The sequence below is a fragment of the Delphinapterus leucas genome, chromosome 4 (genome assembly GCF_059928025.1).
Source record: "Delphinapterus leucas isolate spDelLeu-1000000601 "Yukka" chromosome 4, BTC_Dleu_Yukka2, whole genome shotgun sequence".
Lineage (NCBI taxonomy): Eukaryota > Metazoa > Chordata > Mammalia > Artiodactyla > Monodontidae > Delphinapterus > Delphinapterus leucas.
In genome coordinates this window covers 123,939,079-123,956,233 of record NC_143132.1, presented here as the reverse complement: position 1 = coordinate 123,956,233, position 17,155 = coordinate 123,939,079, and the positions used below count along the sequence as shown (strand labels likewise).

At 37.8% G+C, this 17,155-nt stretch overlaps 1 protein-coding gene across 2 annotated transcripts in view; it reads right to left on the bottom strand.

Moving 5' to 3' along the window:
* PLOD2 (procollagen-lysine,2-oxoglutarate 5-dioxygenase 2) overlaps positions 1-17,155 on the bottom strand; it is a 107,691-nt gene that overhangs the window by 24,165 nt on the left and 66,371 nt on the right. For both annotated transcript variants that reach the window (XM_022582700.3, XM_022582701.3), the window contains exon 8: positions 3-104. In XM_022582700.3, the coding sequence (XP_022438408.1) occupies positions 3-104 (102 nt within the window). The remainder of the gene's footprint in view (positions 1-2; positions 105-17,155) is intronic.

The following is a 17,155-nucleotide window of genomic DNA, read 5'->3' as shown; positions in this document are numbered from 1 at the left end:
ACATCTACTGCAGACAAGTCAATTGTATCCACTTCACAAAGAGTGCAGCCATTGTCTTGTGTCCATGCATTAGGTACATAGTTTCCAAAATAATTCAGGAGAATCTAGCAAAAGAAGGAAAACTGTATTAACAAAAGTAAACCTTGGACTTCCCTGGTGGTGCAGTGGTTAAGGATCCGCCCGCCAATGCAGGGGACAGGGGTTCGATCCCTGGTCCGGGAAGATCCCACATGCTGCAGAGCAACTAAGCCTGCGAGCCACAACTACTGAGCCCACGTGCCACAACTACTGAGCCCGCACACCTAGAGACCGTGTTCCACAACAACAGCAAGAGAAGTCACCGCAACGAGAAGCCCGTGCAGCACAACGAAGAGTAGCCCCCGCTCACCGCAACCAGAGGAAGCCTGCATGCAGCAACGAGGACCCAACGCAGCCATTAAATAATTAATTAATTAAAAGACCCCTCTCAAAAAAAAGAAAAAAAGTAAGCCTCTCCCATCAATGTGCTTCCATTCTATAAACCTCTAACTTCAAAGCATATTTTCTGCATTAGGATATCCCCTTAATAATTCTACTAATACAGTGTACAGTGAATGGGGCAGTGCCAGTGTGACCTCCTACCAGCCATCACCACACAAAACAAATATTGTATACACTTTATCACCAAAAGGCACTAAACTCTTCTCGGAAACTATGTTACCCACTATAACCCAGACTTCTGGGCAGTGATTCAAGGGCACCAACGTGAAGAAAAGAAAGCCTGCAGATTAAAACAGATCTAGAACAAGTCCTAATTAGAGCCACCTCACAGATCATATCAATAATAAACTAAAGTGGGGGTAGAACAAGATAGCAGAGAAGGAAGACCCTGGGCTCACCTCCTCCCAGAGATACACCAAAATTACAATTACAGATAGAGAACCGTCTCTGAGAATGACCTGAAGACTAGAAGAAAATACTTTCCACAACTGAAGATAAAAAGAAAAACCTACAATGAGACAGGTAGGAAGGGCAGAGATGCAGTCTAATCAGAACCCGTGTATCCAGTGAAGGAACCCACAAGTGGGAGGGGTATCACAGCCCCAGAGGTCTTCCCCAAGGAGCGAAGGGTCCAAGCCCCACCTTGGGCCCCCCTTCCTGGGAGACCTGCACCAGAAAGATGAGCCCCCATAACATCTGGCTTTAAAACCATTGGGGTTTATGCGCAGGAGAGCAGAAGGGCCGTAGGAAACCGAGACTCTGCTCTTAAAGGGCACATGCACAGATTCACTCTTTCCAAGTCCCAGTGCAGAGGTAGCAGTTAGAAAAGTGCCTGGGTGATATAAGAAAGAAATTCATTTACTAATTTTAGGGCATGTGCTTGAGGGGCAGGGATCTGTTGCAACTTTCTCTGGGTATAAAGGGGCTGGCAGGTGCCAGTGTTTTTATTTGTTTTGTTTTTATTTGGCTCACCTTCTACCTAGCAACCTGGCACTAGCAGGTGACATTTCTGACTCTCTCCATCAAACTTAATGTACCATTTGCCCCACCCTGGTTTGCCCATGGACCTGACACAGCCAGCATTCCTCCAAAGTGGCCCCCTACCTTGCCAGTCCCCACAAGCACCCTCATCCAGTACCAGAGCCCCACTAAAGCAGCCCTTCACCCTGCCAGTCCCAGCAGGTGCCCTTGGTCAGCACCAATGTCTCCCCAAAGAGGGTCCCATCCCATTGGCCAACCCAGTACACCAGAGTGCCCACGACAGTTGTGGCCAGGCCTTATAGCCAGTTGTACTGGAGACCAGCCCCATACACTAGTGCACCCACAGCAACTGCAGCCCAGCCACAACAGGAGGATGCACACAGCCCACACAGAGGACGTTCCTGGAGCACCTGGCTCTGGTGACCAGGAAGGACCACACCACTGGGCCCCGCAGAACACCTTCCATACAAAGCCATTCTTTGAAGACCAGGAGATATAGCTGATCTACCTAATACATAGAAACAAACACAGAGAATTAGGTAAAGTGAGGAGACAAAGGAATATGTTCCAAATGAAAGAACAAGACAAAAACCTGAGAAAAAACTAAACGAAATAGAGAAAAACTAGAAACTAGAGGGAACCACCAGCAGATTAGATGATGCAGAGGAAAGGATCAGCAATTTGGAGGACAGGGTAATGGAAATCACCCAATCAAAATAGCAAAAAAGAAAAAAGAATTTTCAAAAATGAGGATAGTTTAAGGAACCTCGGGAATAACAACAAGCATTCTAACATTTGCATTATAGGGGTCCCAGAAAGAGGAGAAAGAAAGGGACAGAAAACCTATTTGAAGAAACAATGGATGAAAATTCCCCTAAACTGGTGAAGGAAATACATTTGAGTCCATGAATCCCAGAGAATTCCTAAAAGGTCAACCCAAGGGGATCTTCACATATACACTATCATTAAAATGGCAGAAGTTAAAGATAAAGAGAGTATTAAGGGCAGCAAGAGAAAAACAACTTGACACATACAAGGTAAAACCAGTGAGGTTATCAGCTGATTTTTCAGCAGAAAACTTGCAGGCCAAAAGGTAGTGGCATGACACATTCAAAGAACTTAAAGGAAAAACACAACCAAGAACCTCTAGCTGGCAAAGTTAATGTTCAGAATTGAAGGAAAGATAAACAGTTTACCAGACAAGCAAAAAGTAAATGAGTTCATCACCACTAAACCAACCTTTTAAGAAATGTTAAAAGGACTTCTTTAAGCAGAAGAGACAAGAACATAACCAGAAATATGAAAATTATGCAAGAGAAAAATGCCACCAGTAAAGGCAAATACAAAGTAAAGGTAATGGATCAACCAACTATATAGCTAGTATGAAGATTAAAATAAAAAACTAGTAAAATCAAATATATCTACAATAATTATTTAAGGATACACAAAATTTTTTAGATGTAAAATATGACATCAAAAACATAAAACATGGCAGAGGGGAGTAAAACTGTAGTGTTTTTAGAATACACTCAAACTTAAGCAATGATCAACTTAAAATAGACTGCTATATACATAGGTTGTTACATAAGAACCTCATGGTAACCATAAACCAATTGATATTAGATACACAAAAATAAAGAGGAAGTAATACAAACATTAACTGTAAAGAAAGTAACCAAATCACAAGAGAAGAAAGGAACACAGAAGAACAAAAATAACCAGAATACAACTAACAAAATTGCAGTAAGTACATACTTATCAATAATTACTTTAAATGTGAATGGACTAAATGTTGCAATCCAGAAAATAGGGTGGCTGAATGGATAAAAACAACAAGATCCATATACATGCTGCCTACCAGAGACTCACTTCACATCTAATGTCACACATAGACTAAAAGTGAGGGGATGGAAAAGGGTATTCCATACCATACAAACAGACATGAAAAGAGACTGGTGATAGCAATCCTTATATCAGACAAAATAGACTTTAAAACAAAGACTGTAAAAAGAGACAAAGATATTACATAATGATAAAGGGATCAATCCACCAAGAAGATAGAACAACACACACATGTACATACACACACCCATAGGAGTATCTAAACACATAAAGCAAATACTAACAAACATAAAGGGAGGAACTGACAGTAACACAATAATAGGATAAGACCTTAACACCTCACTTACATCAGTGGACAGATCATCCAGATAGAAAATCAATAAGGAAACACTGGCCTTAAATGACACATTAGACCATATGGACCTTTCTTTTTTTTTATGTTTTCAATTCTTTTTAAACATTTTTATTGGAGTATAATTGCTTTACAATGTTGTGTTAGTTTCTGCTGTATAACAAAGTGAATCAGCTATATGTATACATATATCCCCAAATCCCCTCCCTCTTGCGGCTCCCTCCCACCCTCCCTATCCCACCCCTCTAAGTGGTCACAAAGCACTGAGGTGATCTCCCTGTGCGATGCAGCTGCTTCCCACTAGCTATCTATTTTACATTTGGTAGTGTATATATATCAGTGCTACTCTCTCACTTCGTCCCAGCTTACCCTTCCCCCACCCATGTCCTCAAGTCCATTCTCTACATCTGCGTCTTTATTCCTGTCCTGCCCCTAGGTTCTTCAGAACCAATTTTTTTTTAGATTCCATATATATGTGTTAGCATATGGTATTTGTTTTTCTCTTTCTGACTTACTTCACTCTGTATGACAGACTCTAGGTCCATCCACCTCACTACAAACAACTCAATTTCACTTCCTTTTATGGCTGAGTAATATTCCATTGTATATATGTGCCACATCTTCTTTATCCATTCATCTGTCAATGGACACTTAGGTTGCTTCCATGTCCTGGCTATTGTAAATAGTGCTGCAATGAACATGGACTTAATAGATCTGTATAGAATATTCCATCCCAAAGCAGCAAAATATACTTTCTTTTCAAGTGCATATGAAACACTTCCCAGGACAGATGATGCACTAGGCCACATAACAAGTCTCAATAAATTTAAGACTGAAATCATATGAAGCATATTTTCCAACCACAAGGGCATGAGATTAGAAACCAACTACAAGGGGAAAAAAATGCAAAAAATACAAACATGTGAAGGCTAAACAATATACTAGTAACCAACCAATAGGTGACTGAAAAAATCAATGAGGAAATAAAAAATATCTCCAAATGAAAATGTAAAAACAAGGATCCAAAATCTGTGGGATGCAGCAAAAGTAGTTCTCAGAGGAAAATATACAGTGATACAGGCCAGCCTATCTGAGGAAACCAGAAAACAATAAACAATCTAACCTTACACTTACAGGAACTAGAAAAAGAACAAACAAAACCCAAAGTTAGTAGAAGGAAGGAAATAATAATAATGAAAGTGGAAATAAATGAAATAGATAATAAAAAAAAGAAAAAAAATCAATGAAACTAAGAGCTGGTTCTTTGAAATGATACAAAAATCAACAAACCTTTAGCCAGATTAACTCAGGAAAAAAAAGAGAGCCCAAATCAATAAAACCAGAAATGAAGGAGGAGAAGTTAAAAAGGACACCACAGAAATACAAAGGACCATAAGAAATTACTACAAACAATTATATGCCAACAAACTGGCCAACCTAGAAGAAATGGATAAATTCCTAGAAACATACAGGCATACCTCAGAGATATTACGGATTTAGTTCCAAACTATCACAGTAAAACGTATATCGCAATAAAGCAAGTCACAGAAATTTTTTGGCTTCCCAGTGCATATATCAGGTTTCTTTACACAATAGTGTAGTCTATTAAGTGTGCAATAGCATTGTGTCTAAAAGAAACAATGTACATACCTTACTGAAAAAATACTTTATTTCTAAAAATTGCTAACCATCATCTGAGCCTTCAGTAAGTCATAATCTTTTTGCTGGTTGTGGGTCTTGCCTCAATGCTGATGCTGCTGACTGATCAGAGTGGTGGCTGCTGGAGGGTGGGCTGACTGTGGCAATGTCTTAAAATAAGACAACAACGAAGTCGGCCACATCAACTGACTCTTCCTTTCACAAATTATTTCTCTGTAGCATGCAGTGCTGTTTAATAGCACTTTACCCACAGCAGAACTCTTCAAATTTGGAGTAAACCTCTCAAACCACGCCACTGCTTTAAAACTACATTTATGTAATATTCTAAATGATTTGTCATCATTTAAATATTCGATTAAGTTTGCCATTTTGTATGGGTGAGGTTCACGACACCCCAAAACAATTACATAGTAATATCAAAGATCACTTATCACCATGACCGCTAACTGGTCACAGATCACCATAACAAACAAAACAATAATGCAAAAGTTAGAAATATTATGAGAATTACCAAAATATGACACAGACACACGAAATGAGCAAATGCTGTTGGAAAAATGGTGCTGATAGACTACTCAACACGTGGTTGCTACAAACCTTCAATTTATAAAAAACTATGTGTGAAGTGCAATAAAACAAAGTGCAATAAAATGAAGTATGCCTATACAATCTTCCAAGAATGATCAGAAAGTTATAAAAACTCTAAACAGACTCATTACTAGAAATTGAATCAAACATCTAAAAAATCCCAACACATAAAAGTCCATGACCAGACATCTTCACAGGTGAATTCTGTCAAACATTTAGAGAAGACTTAATACCTACTCTTCTCAAACTGTTTCAAAAAACTGAAGAGGAAGGAACGCTTTCAAAGTCATTCTATGTGGCCAGCATTACCCTAATACCAAAACCAAACAAAGACACTACCAAAAAGAAAATTATAGGTGATTATTACTGATGAACATAGATGCAAAAATCTTCAACAAAATACCAGCAAACCAAATGCAATAATACATTAAAAGGATCATACATCATGATCAAGTAAGATTTACTCTAGGGATGCAAGAATGGTTCAACATATGCAAATCACTCAATGTGATACACCTCATTAACAAAAAGAAGGATAAAAATCATATAATCATCTCAATAGATGCAGAAAGAATTCTGACAAAATTCAACATCCATTTACAACAAAAACTCTCAACAAAGTGTTATAGAGGAAACACACCTCAACATAAAGGCCACATATGACAAACCCACAGCTACTGTCATACTCAATGGTGAAAAGCTGAAAGCATTTCCTCTAAGATCACGAGAAGACAAGGATGCCCACTCTCCCCATTTTTATTCAACAGTTTGGAAATCATTGCCAGAGAAATTAGGCAAGAGAAAGAAATAAAAGTCATCCAAGTTGGAAAGGAAGAAGTAAAAGGGCCACTGTTTGAAGATGGATGGCATCATACTATATATAGAAAACCCTAAATACTCCACAAAAAAACTATTAGATCTACTAAATGAATTCAGAAAAGTTGCAAGATATAAACAATATACAGAAATCTGTTGCATTCCTATATAGTAATAATGATCTATCAGAAAGAGAAATTTAAAAAACAATTTCATTTACAATTGCATCGAGAAGAATAAAATACCTAGGAATAGATTTAACCAAGGAGGTAAAAGATTTGTACTCTGGAAATTATAAGACATTGGTGAAAGAAACTGAAGAAGATATAAATAAATGAAAAGATAAACTATGCTCACAGATTGGAAGGATTAATATTGTGAAAATGTCCATACTACCCAAAGCAATCTCCATTCAGTGCAATTCCTACCAAAATACCCATGACATTTTTCACAGAACTAGAACAAATAATCTTAAAATTTATATGGAACCACAGAAGATGCCAAATAGCCAAAGCAATCTTGAAAAAAGAAGAACAAAACTGGAAGTATCATGCTCCCTGATTTCAAACTATACTACAAAGGTACAGTAATCAAAACAGTATAGAATTGGCACAAAAACAGATACATAGATGAATGGAACAAAACAGAGAGCCCAGAAATAAAACTATGCTTATATGGTTAATAATCTATGACAAAGAAGGCAAGAATATACAATGAGAAAAGACAGCCTCTTTAATAAATGGTATTGGGAAAACTGGACAGCTACATGCAAAAGAATCAAACTGCTTTCTCATACCATATACAACAATAAACTCACAAAAGATTAAAGACCTAAATGTAAGACTTGAAACCACAAAACTTCTAGAAGAAAACATAGGTAGTACACTCTTTAACACTGATCTTAGCAATATTTTTTGGGTATGTCTCCTCAGGCAAGGGAAACAAAAGCAAAATAAACAAATGAGACTAAATCAAACTATAACGCTTTTGCACAGTGAAGGAAACTACTATCAACAAAACAAAAAGGTCACCCACTGAATGGGAGAAGATATTTGCAAATGATATGTCCAATAAGGGGTTAATATCCAAAACATACAAAGAACTCATACAACTCAACATCAAAAAACCAAACAACCCAATGAAATATGGGCGGAGGACCTGAATAGATATTTCACCAAATAAGACACACAAATGGCCAACCAACACATGAAAAGATGCTCGACATAATTAATCACTCAGGGAAATGCAAATCAAAACCACACATGAGATATCATCTCACATCTATTAAAACGGCTATTAACAAAAAAAAATAACAAGTGTTGGCGAGGATGTGGAAAAAGGGGAACCCTCGTGCAATGTTGACGGGAATGTAAATTGGTGCATCCACTATGGAAAATAGTATGGAGGTCCCTCAAAATAATCCAGTAATTCCACTTCTGGGTATTTTTTCCAAGTAAACAAAAACACTAACTCATAAAGATACATGCACCCCTATGTTCACAGAATTATTTACAATAGCCAGGATATGGAAGCAACCTAAATGTCCACCAATATATGAATGTATTAATATACAGAAATGGTGATACATATATAAAATGGAATATTACTAAGCCATAAAAAAGAATGAAATCTTGCCATTTGCAACAACATGGATGAACCTAGAGAGTTTTATTCAAAGTGAAATAAGTCAGACAGTGAAAGAAAAATGCCATATAATTTCACTTACATGTGTAATCTAAAAAACAAAACAAATGATCAAACATGACAAATAACAGTCATAACAGAGAACGAACAGGTGGTTGCCAGAGGGGATGGGAGTGGTGAGGTGAGAGAAATAGATGAGGGAGGTTAAGAGGTACAAACTTGCAGTTACAAAATAAATGAGCCATGGGCATGAAATGAACAGCATGGAGAATATAGTCCATAATAATGTAATACCTTTTATGGTGACAAATGATACTTAGATTTATTGTGGTGATCATTTTGTAATGTATAGAAATATCAAATTGCTATGTTGTGCACCAGGAACTAACATGGTGTTTTAGGCAATACTTCAAAAACAAACAAGCGAACAAACAATCTCACAGAAAAAGAGATCAGATTTGCAGTTCCCAGAGGCAGGAGGCAGGGGAGAAGAAACTAGATGAAGGTGATCAAAAGGTACAAACTTCAGCTATAAGATAAATAAGTACTAGGGATGTAATGTACATGATAAATATAATTAACACTGCTGAAGGTTATACATGAAAGTTGTTAAGAGAATAAATTCTAAGAGTTCTCGTTACAAGGAAAAATTGTTTTTTCTTTTATTTTGTATCTATATGAGATAATGGATGTTTACTAAATTTATTGTGGTAATCATTTCATGATATATGTAACTCAAATCATTATGCTATACACCTTAAACTTATACAGTGCTGTATATCAATTGTAAGACTGGAAGGAAAAAAAATAAAGTACAATATTGCTCCCCCACTTACTCCCTTCAGATCTCTCAGAGCATCTCCTTCGTGACTTATCTCCTCTTCTCCTTAAGCATCTTTTGGCATTCATTTTATATGTAAAATCTGAGTCCTTGTGTATGTTTTGGGTTTAGGAGAAGGTGAGGGAAGATGGATGACACAGAGAGGTAAACACACTGAGAGATGCTCTGAACCCTCAAAAAAAAAAAATCTTGAATATATCTAGAGTGTAAATATTTTAGGGAAAATTCTGCCAATCTTCTTTAAAAAATTACTACACATTCTACTGCAATTTTAATATCTGAAGTGGTAGGAACAGTTATAGTTTTTAATTTTTTAATTATTTCTTCTCATAAATTATCTCACCTCAACACAATGAAGCTGAAGCAAACTAGCTTTGGCTGTAATTTTATATTACTGTTAAAAGGAAGCACCTAAAATCCTCACTATGTTTATACAATCATTAATTTTTCACTGAAAATGCGAAACGAACTCAAAAGAAAAAAATGTTTACACATTAAATATGATGGTCAAAAATGTACAGAAGTGCCAACTGACTTTTTCTAGCTTCCTAAGACCCTAAAAGAGATGTTATGGTATAGAATAGATGAGGAAATTAGTCCAGTACCATTTTATCTGATTCCTCTCAAATATCTGGTATTCTATCCAAATATTTCTATTGTACTAAAACTGAAGCAAATGCTATTGAAACAAGTACCGTATTAATTACAATGAGAAAACCTTTGTGTTTTACAGATATTGTAGACAGTTCCATTATTCTGTACAGCACAATCATAAGATGTGGAAAAGATAACTCATTCACATCCCTATTGAACTACATAATTCAGGAAACAAATTATTCAATACAAGGCAGGAAATATGTAGTTATGACATTCATTAATGATATTTCAAGAGTCAATGTGGTCATCTGAATATGCCTCTATAACAAAAACAAAAATTTTACTGTTGTCAAACTAAAGTGCAAACATTAATTTAATCATTCATGTTCTATATAATATTATGGTTTTCAAGAAAATAAAAAAGATCCATGTGAAAATGGATTCTCTATTAAGCATTATTTCTAACAGGAATTTTTTAAAAGGCTAGTGAGAAATTTTTTAAAGGCTAGTGTTTTATATATCCTGGGAAAGAATTTTTTTAAAAGAAAGAAAAAAAATCCCCCACAGAGTTGGACATATCTAGAATTCCCATCTATATATAAACACTGGCACTTTCCTCATCTCAGAAATCTCATAAGAAATAAATATTTATTTCATGAATTATTGATCTGTCTCATAGGATCCCTGTGTGAATATGAAAATGATCAATATCTTTTTTAAAAGGTTAGAGCATAGAAGGCATTACATTTAGTTTTCTCAGAATTAAAACTATACTATAACTTTTCTACTTTTCACCTAAATTTGATTTTCATAGATAATTAAGACTGGAAACCTCCCTCTTTTAGATCTCTCATCACACAGGCAGAGGTTACCATCACCACCACCCTCCATTTACATCTGTTTTCTTCATTAAAAATCTCAGACATTTATGCTGGCAGCTTTGGAAAGTACAGAAAACTGTTTATGTAGTTAGACTGTTACGGGCAGTCCCCAGCTACTAGGTGGTAGTACTTTCCTGATCCTTTCTTCACAATATCAAAATGGTTCCAAGGGTGATGTCATGTCATTGGCAGAGAAACTTTTCCAACTGAATCTTTTCTTTCTTACTTTTTTCTTTTTCTTTTTCAACTCATCCAATTATTCAAGGTCATAGTGACCCAAGCACTGAGGTTTATATGCACAAAATTACGATCCCTATTTAGATTGTAAATCAAATTCGTTTCAGAAATGACTTGTTTTCATGTGCAAATTAGGCGATGTGCTCTTCTTACATTTAACGTGTTTGTATAAAGATACTACCAATAGAGGACTGGCAGCGAGAACACAGCCTGAAGGGGTTAGTGCACCACGGCTAGCCAGGAGGGAGTCCGGGGAAAAAGTCTGGACCTGCCAAAGAGGTAAGAGACTTTTTCTTCCCTCTTTGTTTCCTGGTGCCCGAGAAGAGGGGATTAAGAGCGCTGCTTAAAGGAACTCCAGAGACAGGCGCGAACCGCGGCTAAGAGCGCAGACCCCAGAGACGGGCATGAGACGCTAAGGCTGCTGCTGCCGCCACAAAGAAGCCTGTGTGCGAGAACAGGTCACTCTCCACACACCTCCCCTCCCAGGAGCCTGTGCAGCCCGCCACTGCCAGGGTCCTGGGATCCGGGGACGACTCCCCTGGGAGAATGCACAGTGCGCCTCAGGCTGGTGCAACATCACGCCGGCCTCTGCCGCCGTAGGCTCGCCCCGCATCCGTACCCTTCCCTCCCTAGGGCCTGAGTGAGCCAGAGTCCCGGAATCAGCTACTCCTTTAACCCTATGCTATCTGAGCGAAGAACAGAAGCCCTCCGGCGACCTACACGCAGAGGCGGGGCCAAATCCAAAGCTGAGCCACTGGGAGCTGTGAGAACAAAGAAGAGAAAGGGAAATCTCTCCCAGCAGCCTCAAGAGCAGCGGATTAAAGCTCCACAATCAACTTGATGTACCCTGCAACTGTGGAATACCTGAATAGACAACGAATCATCCCAAATTGAGGGGGTGGACTTTGAGAGCAAGATATATTATTTTTTCCACTTGTCCTCTTTTTGTGAGTGTGTAGGTGTTTGCTTCTGTGTGAGATTTTGTCTGTGTAGCTTTGCTTTAACCATTTGTCCTAGGGTTCTGTCCGTCCGTTCCTTTTTTTTTTTTTAACCTTTAAAAAAATTTATTTCTTAATTATTTTTTATTTTAATACCTTTATTTTATTTTATCTTACTTTATTTTATTTTATTTTATCCTCTTTCTTTCTTTCTTTCTTTCTACTTTTTCTCCCTTTTATTCTGAGCCGTGTGGATGAAAGGCTCTTGGTGCTCCAGCCAGGAGTCAGTGCTGTGCCTCTGAGGTGGAAGAGCCAAGTTCAGGACACTGGTCCACAAGAGACCTCCCAGCTCCATGTAATATCAAACAGTGAAAATGTCCCAGAGATCTCCATCTCAACACCAACACCTGGCTTCAGTCAATGACCAGCAAGCTACACTGCTGGACACCCTATGCCAAACAACTAGCAAGACAGGAACACAACCCCACCCATTAGCAGAGAGGCTGCCTAAAATCATAATAAGGCCACAGACAACCCAAAACACACCACCAGATGTGGACCTGCCCACCAGAAAGACAAAATCCAGCCTCATCCACCAGAACACAGGCACTAGTCCCCTCCACCAGGAAGCCTACACAACCCACTGCACCAACATTAGGCACTAGGGACAGACACCAAAAACAACAGGAACTACGAACCAGCAGCCTGCAAAAAGGAAAACCCAAACACAGTAAGATAAGCAAAACGAGAAGACAGAGAAGCACACAGCAGATGAAGGAGCAAGGTAAAAACCCACCAGATCTAACAAATGAAGAGGAAATAGGCAGTCTACCTGAAAAAGAATTCAGAATAATGATAAAAACGATGATCCAAAATCTTGGAAATAGAATAGAGAAAATGCAAGAAACATTTATCAAGGACCTAGAAGAACTAAAGAGGAAACAAGCAATGATGAACAGCACAATAAATGAAATTAAAAATACTCTACAAGGGATCAATAGCAGAATAAGTGAGGCAGAAGAACGGATAAGTGACCTGGAAGATAAGATAGTGGAAATAACTACTGCAGAGCAGAATAAAGAAAAAAGAATAAAAAGAACTGAGGACACTCTCAGAGACCTCTGGAACAACATTAAATGCATCAACATTCGAATTATAGGGGCCCCAGAAGAAGAAGAGAAAAAGAAAGGGACTGAGAAAATATTTGAGGAGATTATACTTGAAAACTTCCCTAATAAGGGAAAGGAAATAGTTAAGTCCAGGAAGCACAAAGAGTCCCATAAGGATAAATCCAAGGAGAAACACGCCAAGACACATATTAATCAAACTGTCAAAAATTAAATACAAAGAAAACATATTAAAAGCAGCAAGGCAAAAACAACAAATAACACACAAGGGAATCCCTGTAAGGTTAACAGCTGATCTTTCAGCAGAAACTCTGCAAGCCAGAAGGGACTGTCAGGACATATTTAAAGTGATGAAACAGAAAAACCTACAACCAAGATTACTCTACCCAGCAAGGATCTCATTCAGATTTGATGGAGAAATTAAAACATTTACAGACAAGCAAAAGCTGAGAGAGTTCAGCACCACCAAACCAGCTTTACAACAAATGCTAAAGGATCTTCTCTAGGCAGGAAACACAAGAGAAGGAAAAGACTTAGGATAACAAACCCAAAACAATTAAGAAAATGGGAATAGGAACATACATATCGATAATTACCTTAAATGTAAATGGATTAAATGCTCCCACCAAAAGACACAGACTGGCTGAATGGATACACAAACAAGACCCATATATATGCTGTCTACAAGAGACCCACTTAAAACCTAGGGACACATACTGACTGAAAGTGAGGGGATGGAAAAAGATATTCCATGCAAATGCAAATCAAAAGAAAGCTGGAGTAGCAATTCTCATATCAGACAAAATAGACTTTAAAATAAAGACTATTACAAGAGACAAAGAAGGACACTACATAATGATCAAGGGATCAATCCAAGAAGATATAACAATTGCAAATATTTACGCACCCAACATAGGAGCACCTCAATACCTAAGGCAAATACTAACAGCCATAAAAGGGGAAATTGACAGTAACATATACATAGTAGGGGACTTTAACACCCCACTTTCACCAATGGACAGATCATCCAAAATGAAAATAAATAAGGAAACACAAGCTTTAAATGACACATTAAACAAGATGGACTTAATTGATATTTATAGGACATTCCATCCAAAAACAATAGAATACACATTTTTCTCAAGTGCTCATGGAACATTCTCCAGGATAGATCATATCTTCAGTCACAAATCAAGCCTTGGTAAATTTAAGAAAACTGAAATTGTATCAACTATCTTTTCCGACCACAACGCTATGAGAATAGGTATCAATTACAGGAAAAGATCTGCAAAGAATACAAACATATGGAGGCTAAACAATACACTACTTAATAACGAAGTGATCACTGAAGAAATCAAAGAGGAAATCAAAAAATACCGAGAAACAAATGACAATGGAGACACAACCCAAAACCTATAGGATGCAGCAAAAGCAGTTCTACGAGAGAAGTGTATAGCAATACAATCCTACCTTAAGAAACAGGAAACAGCTCAAATGAACAACCTAACCTTGCACCTAAAGCAATTAGAGAAAGAACAAAAAAACCCAAAAGTTAGCAGAAGGAAAGAAATCATAAACATCAGAGCAGAAATAAATGAAAAAGAAATGAAGGAAACGATTGGAAAGATCAATAAAACTAAAAGCTGGTTCTTTGAGAAGATAAACAAAATTGATAAACCATTAGCCAGACTCATCAAGAAAGAATTGGAGAAGACTCAAATCAACAGAATTAGAAATGAAAAAGGAGAAGTAACAACTGACACTGCCGAAATACAAAACATCATGAGAGAGTACTACAAGCAACTCTATGCCAATAAAATGGACAACCTGGAAGAAATGGACAAATTCTTAGAAATGCACAACCTGCCAAGACTGAACCAGGAAGAAATAGAAAATATGAACAGACCAATCACAAGCACTGAAATTGAGACTGTGATTAAAAATCTTCCAACTAACAAAAGCCCAGGACCAGATGGCTTCACAGGCAAATTCTATCAAACATTTAGAGAAGAGCTAACACCCATCCTTCTCAAACTCTTCTAAAATATAGCAGAGGGAGGAACACTCCGAAACTCATTCTACGAGGCCACCATCATCCTGATACCAAAACCAGACAAGGATGTCACAAAGAAAGAAAACTACAGGCCAATATCACTGATGAACATAGATGCAAAAATCCTCAACAAAATACTAGGAAACAGAATCCAACAGCACATTAAAAGGATCATACACCATGATCAAGTGGGGTTTATTCCAGGAATGCAAGGATTCTTCAATATATGCAAATCAACCAACGTGATACACCATATTAACAAATTGAAGGATAAAAACCATATGGTCATCTCAATAGATGCAGAGAAAGCTTTCGACAAAATTCAACACCCATTTATGATAAAAACCCTGCAGAAAGTAGGCATAGAGGGAACTTTCCTCAACATAATAAAGGCCATATATGACAAACCCACAGCCAACATCGTCCTCAATGGTGAAAAACTGAAAGCATTTCCACTAAGATCAGGAACAAGACAAGGTTCCCCACTCTCACCACTCTTATTCAACATAGTTGTGAAAGTTTTAGCCACAGCAATCAAGAAGAAAAAGAAATAAAAGGAATCCAATTTGGAAAAGAAGTAAAGCTGTCACTGTTTGCAGATGACATGATACTATACATAGAGAATCCCAAAGATGCTACCAGAAAACTAGTAGAGCTAATCAATGAATTTGGTAAAGTAGCAGGATACAAAATTAATGCACAGAAATCTCTGGCATTTCTATACACTAATGATGAAAAATCTGAAAGTGAAATCAAGAAAACACTCCCATTTACCACTGCAACAAAAAGAATAAAATATCTAGGAATAAACCTACCTAAGGAGACAAAAGACCTGTATGCAGAAAATTATAAGACACTGATGAAAGAAATTAAAGATGATACAAATAGATGGAGAGACATACCATGTTCTTGGATTGGAAGAATCAACATTGTGAAAATGGCTCTGCTACCCAAAGCAATCTACAGCTTCAATGCAATCCCTATCACACTACCACTGGTATTTTTCACAGAACTAGAACAAAAAATTTCACACTTTGTATGGAAACACAAAAGACCCCGAATAGCCAAAGCAATCTTGAGAACGAAAAATGGAGCTGGAGGAATCAGGTTCCCTGACTTCAGACTATACTACAAAGCTACAGTAATCAAGACAGTATCATACTGGCAGAAAAACAGAAATATCAATGGATCTATATTAAATTATATTAAAAAACTACAGGGCTTCCCTGGTGGCGCAGTGGTTGAGAGTCCGCCTGCCAATGCAGGGGACACGGGTTCGTGCCCCAGTCTGGGAAGATCCCACATGCCGCGGAGCAGCTGGGCCCATGAGCCATGGCCGCTGAGCCTGCGCGTCTGGAGCCTGGGCATCCGGAGTCTGTGCTCCGCGATGGGAGAGGCCACAGCAGTGAGAGGCCCGCGTACCCGAAAAAAAAAAAAAACTACAAATCTATATTAAATTATATTAAAAAACTACAAATAGAACTACCATACGACCCAGCAATTCCACTACGGGGCATATACCCTGAGAAAACAGTAATTCAAAAAGAGTCATGTACCAAAATGTTCATTGCATCTCTATTTACAATAGCAGGAGATGGAATCAACCTAAGTGTCCATCATCGGATGAACAGATAAAGAAGATGTGGCACATATATACAATGGAATATTACTCAGCCATAAAAGGAAACGAAATTGAGTTATTTGTAGTGAGGTGGATGGACCTAGAGTCTGTCATACAGAGTGAAGTAAGTCAGAAAGAGAAAAACAAATACCATATGCTAACATATATATATGGAATCTAAGAAGAAAAAAAAAAAAAGGTCATGAAGAACCTAAGGGTAAGACGGGAATAAAGACACAGACCTACTAGAGAATGGACTTGAGGATATGGGGAGGGGGAAGGGTGAGCTGTGACAAAATGAGAGAGTGGCATGGACATATATACACTACCAAACGTAAAATAGATAGCCAGTGGGAAGCAGCTGCATAGCATAGGGAGATCAGCTTGGCGGTTTGTTACCACCTAGATGGGTGGGATAGGAAGCGTGGGAGGGAGGGAGATGCAAGAGGGAAGAGATATGGGAACATATGTGTATATGTATAACTGATTCACTTTGTT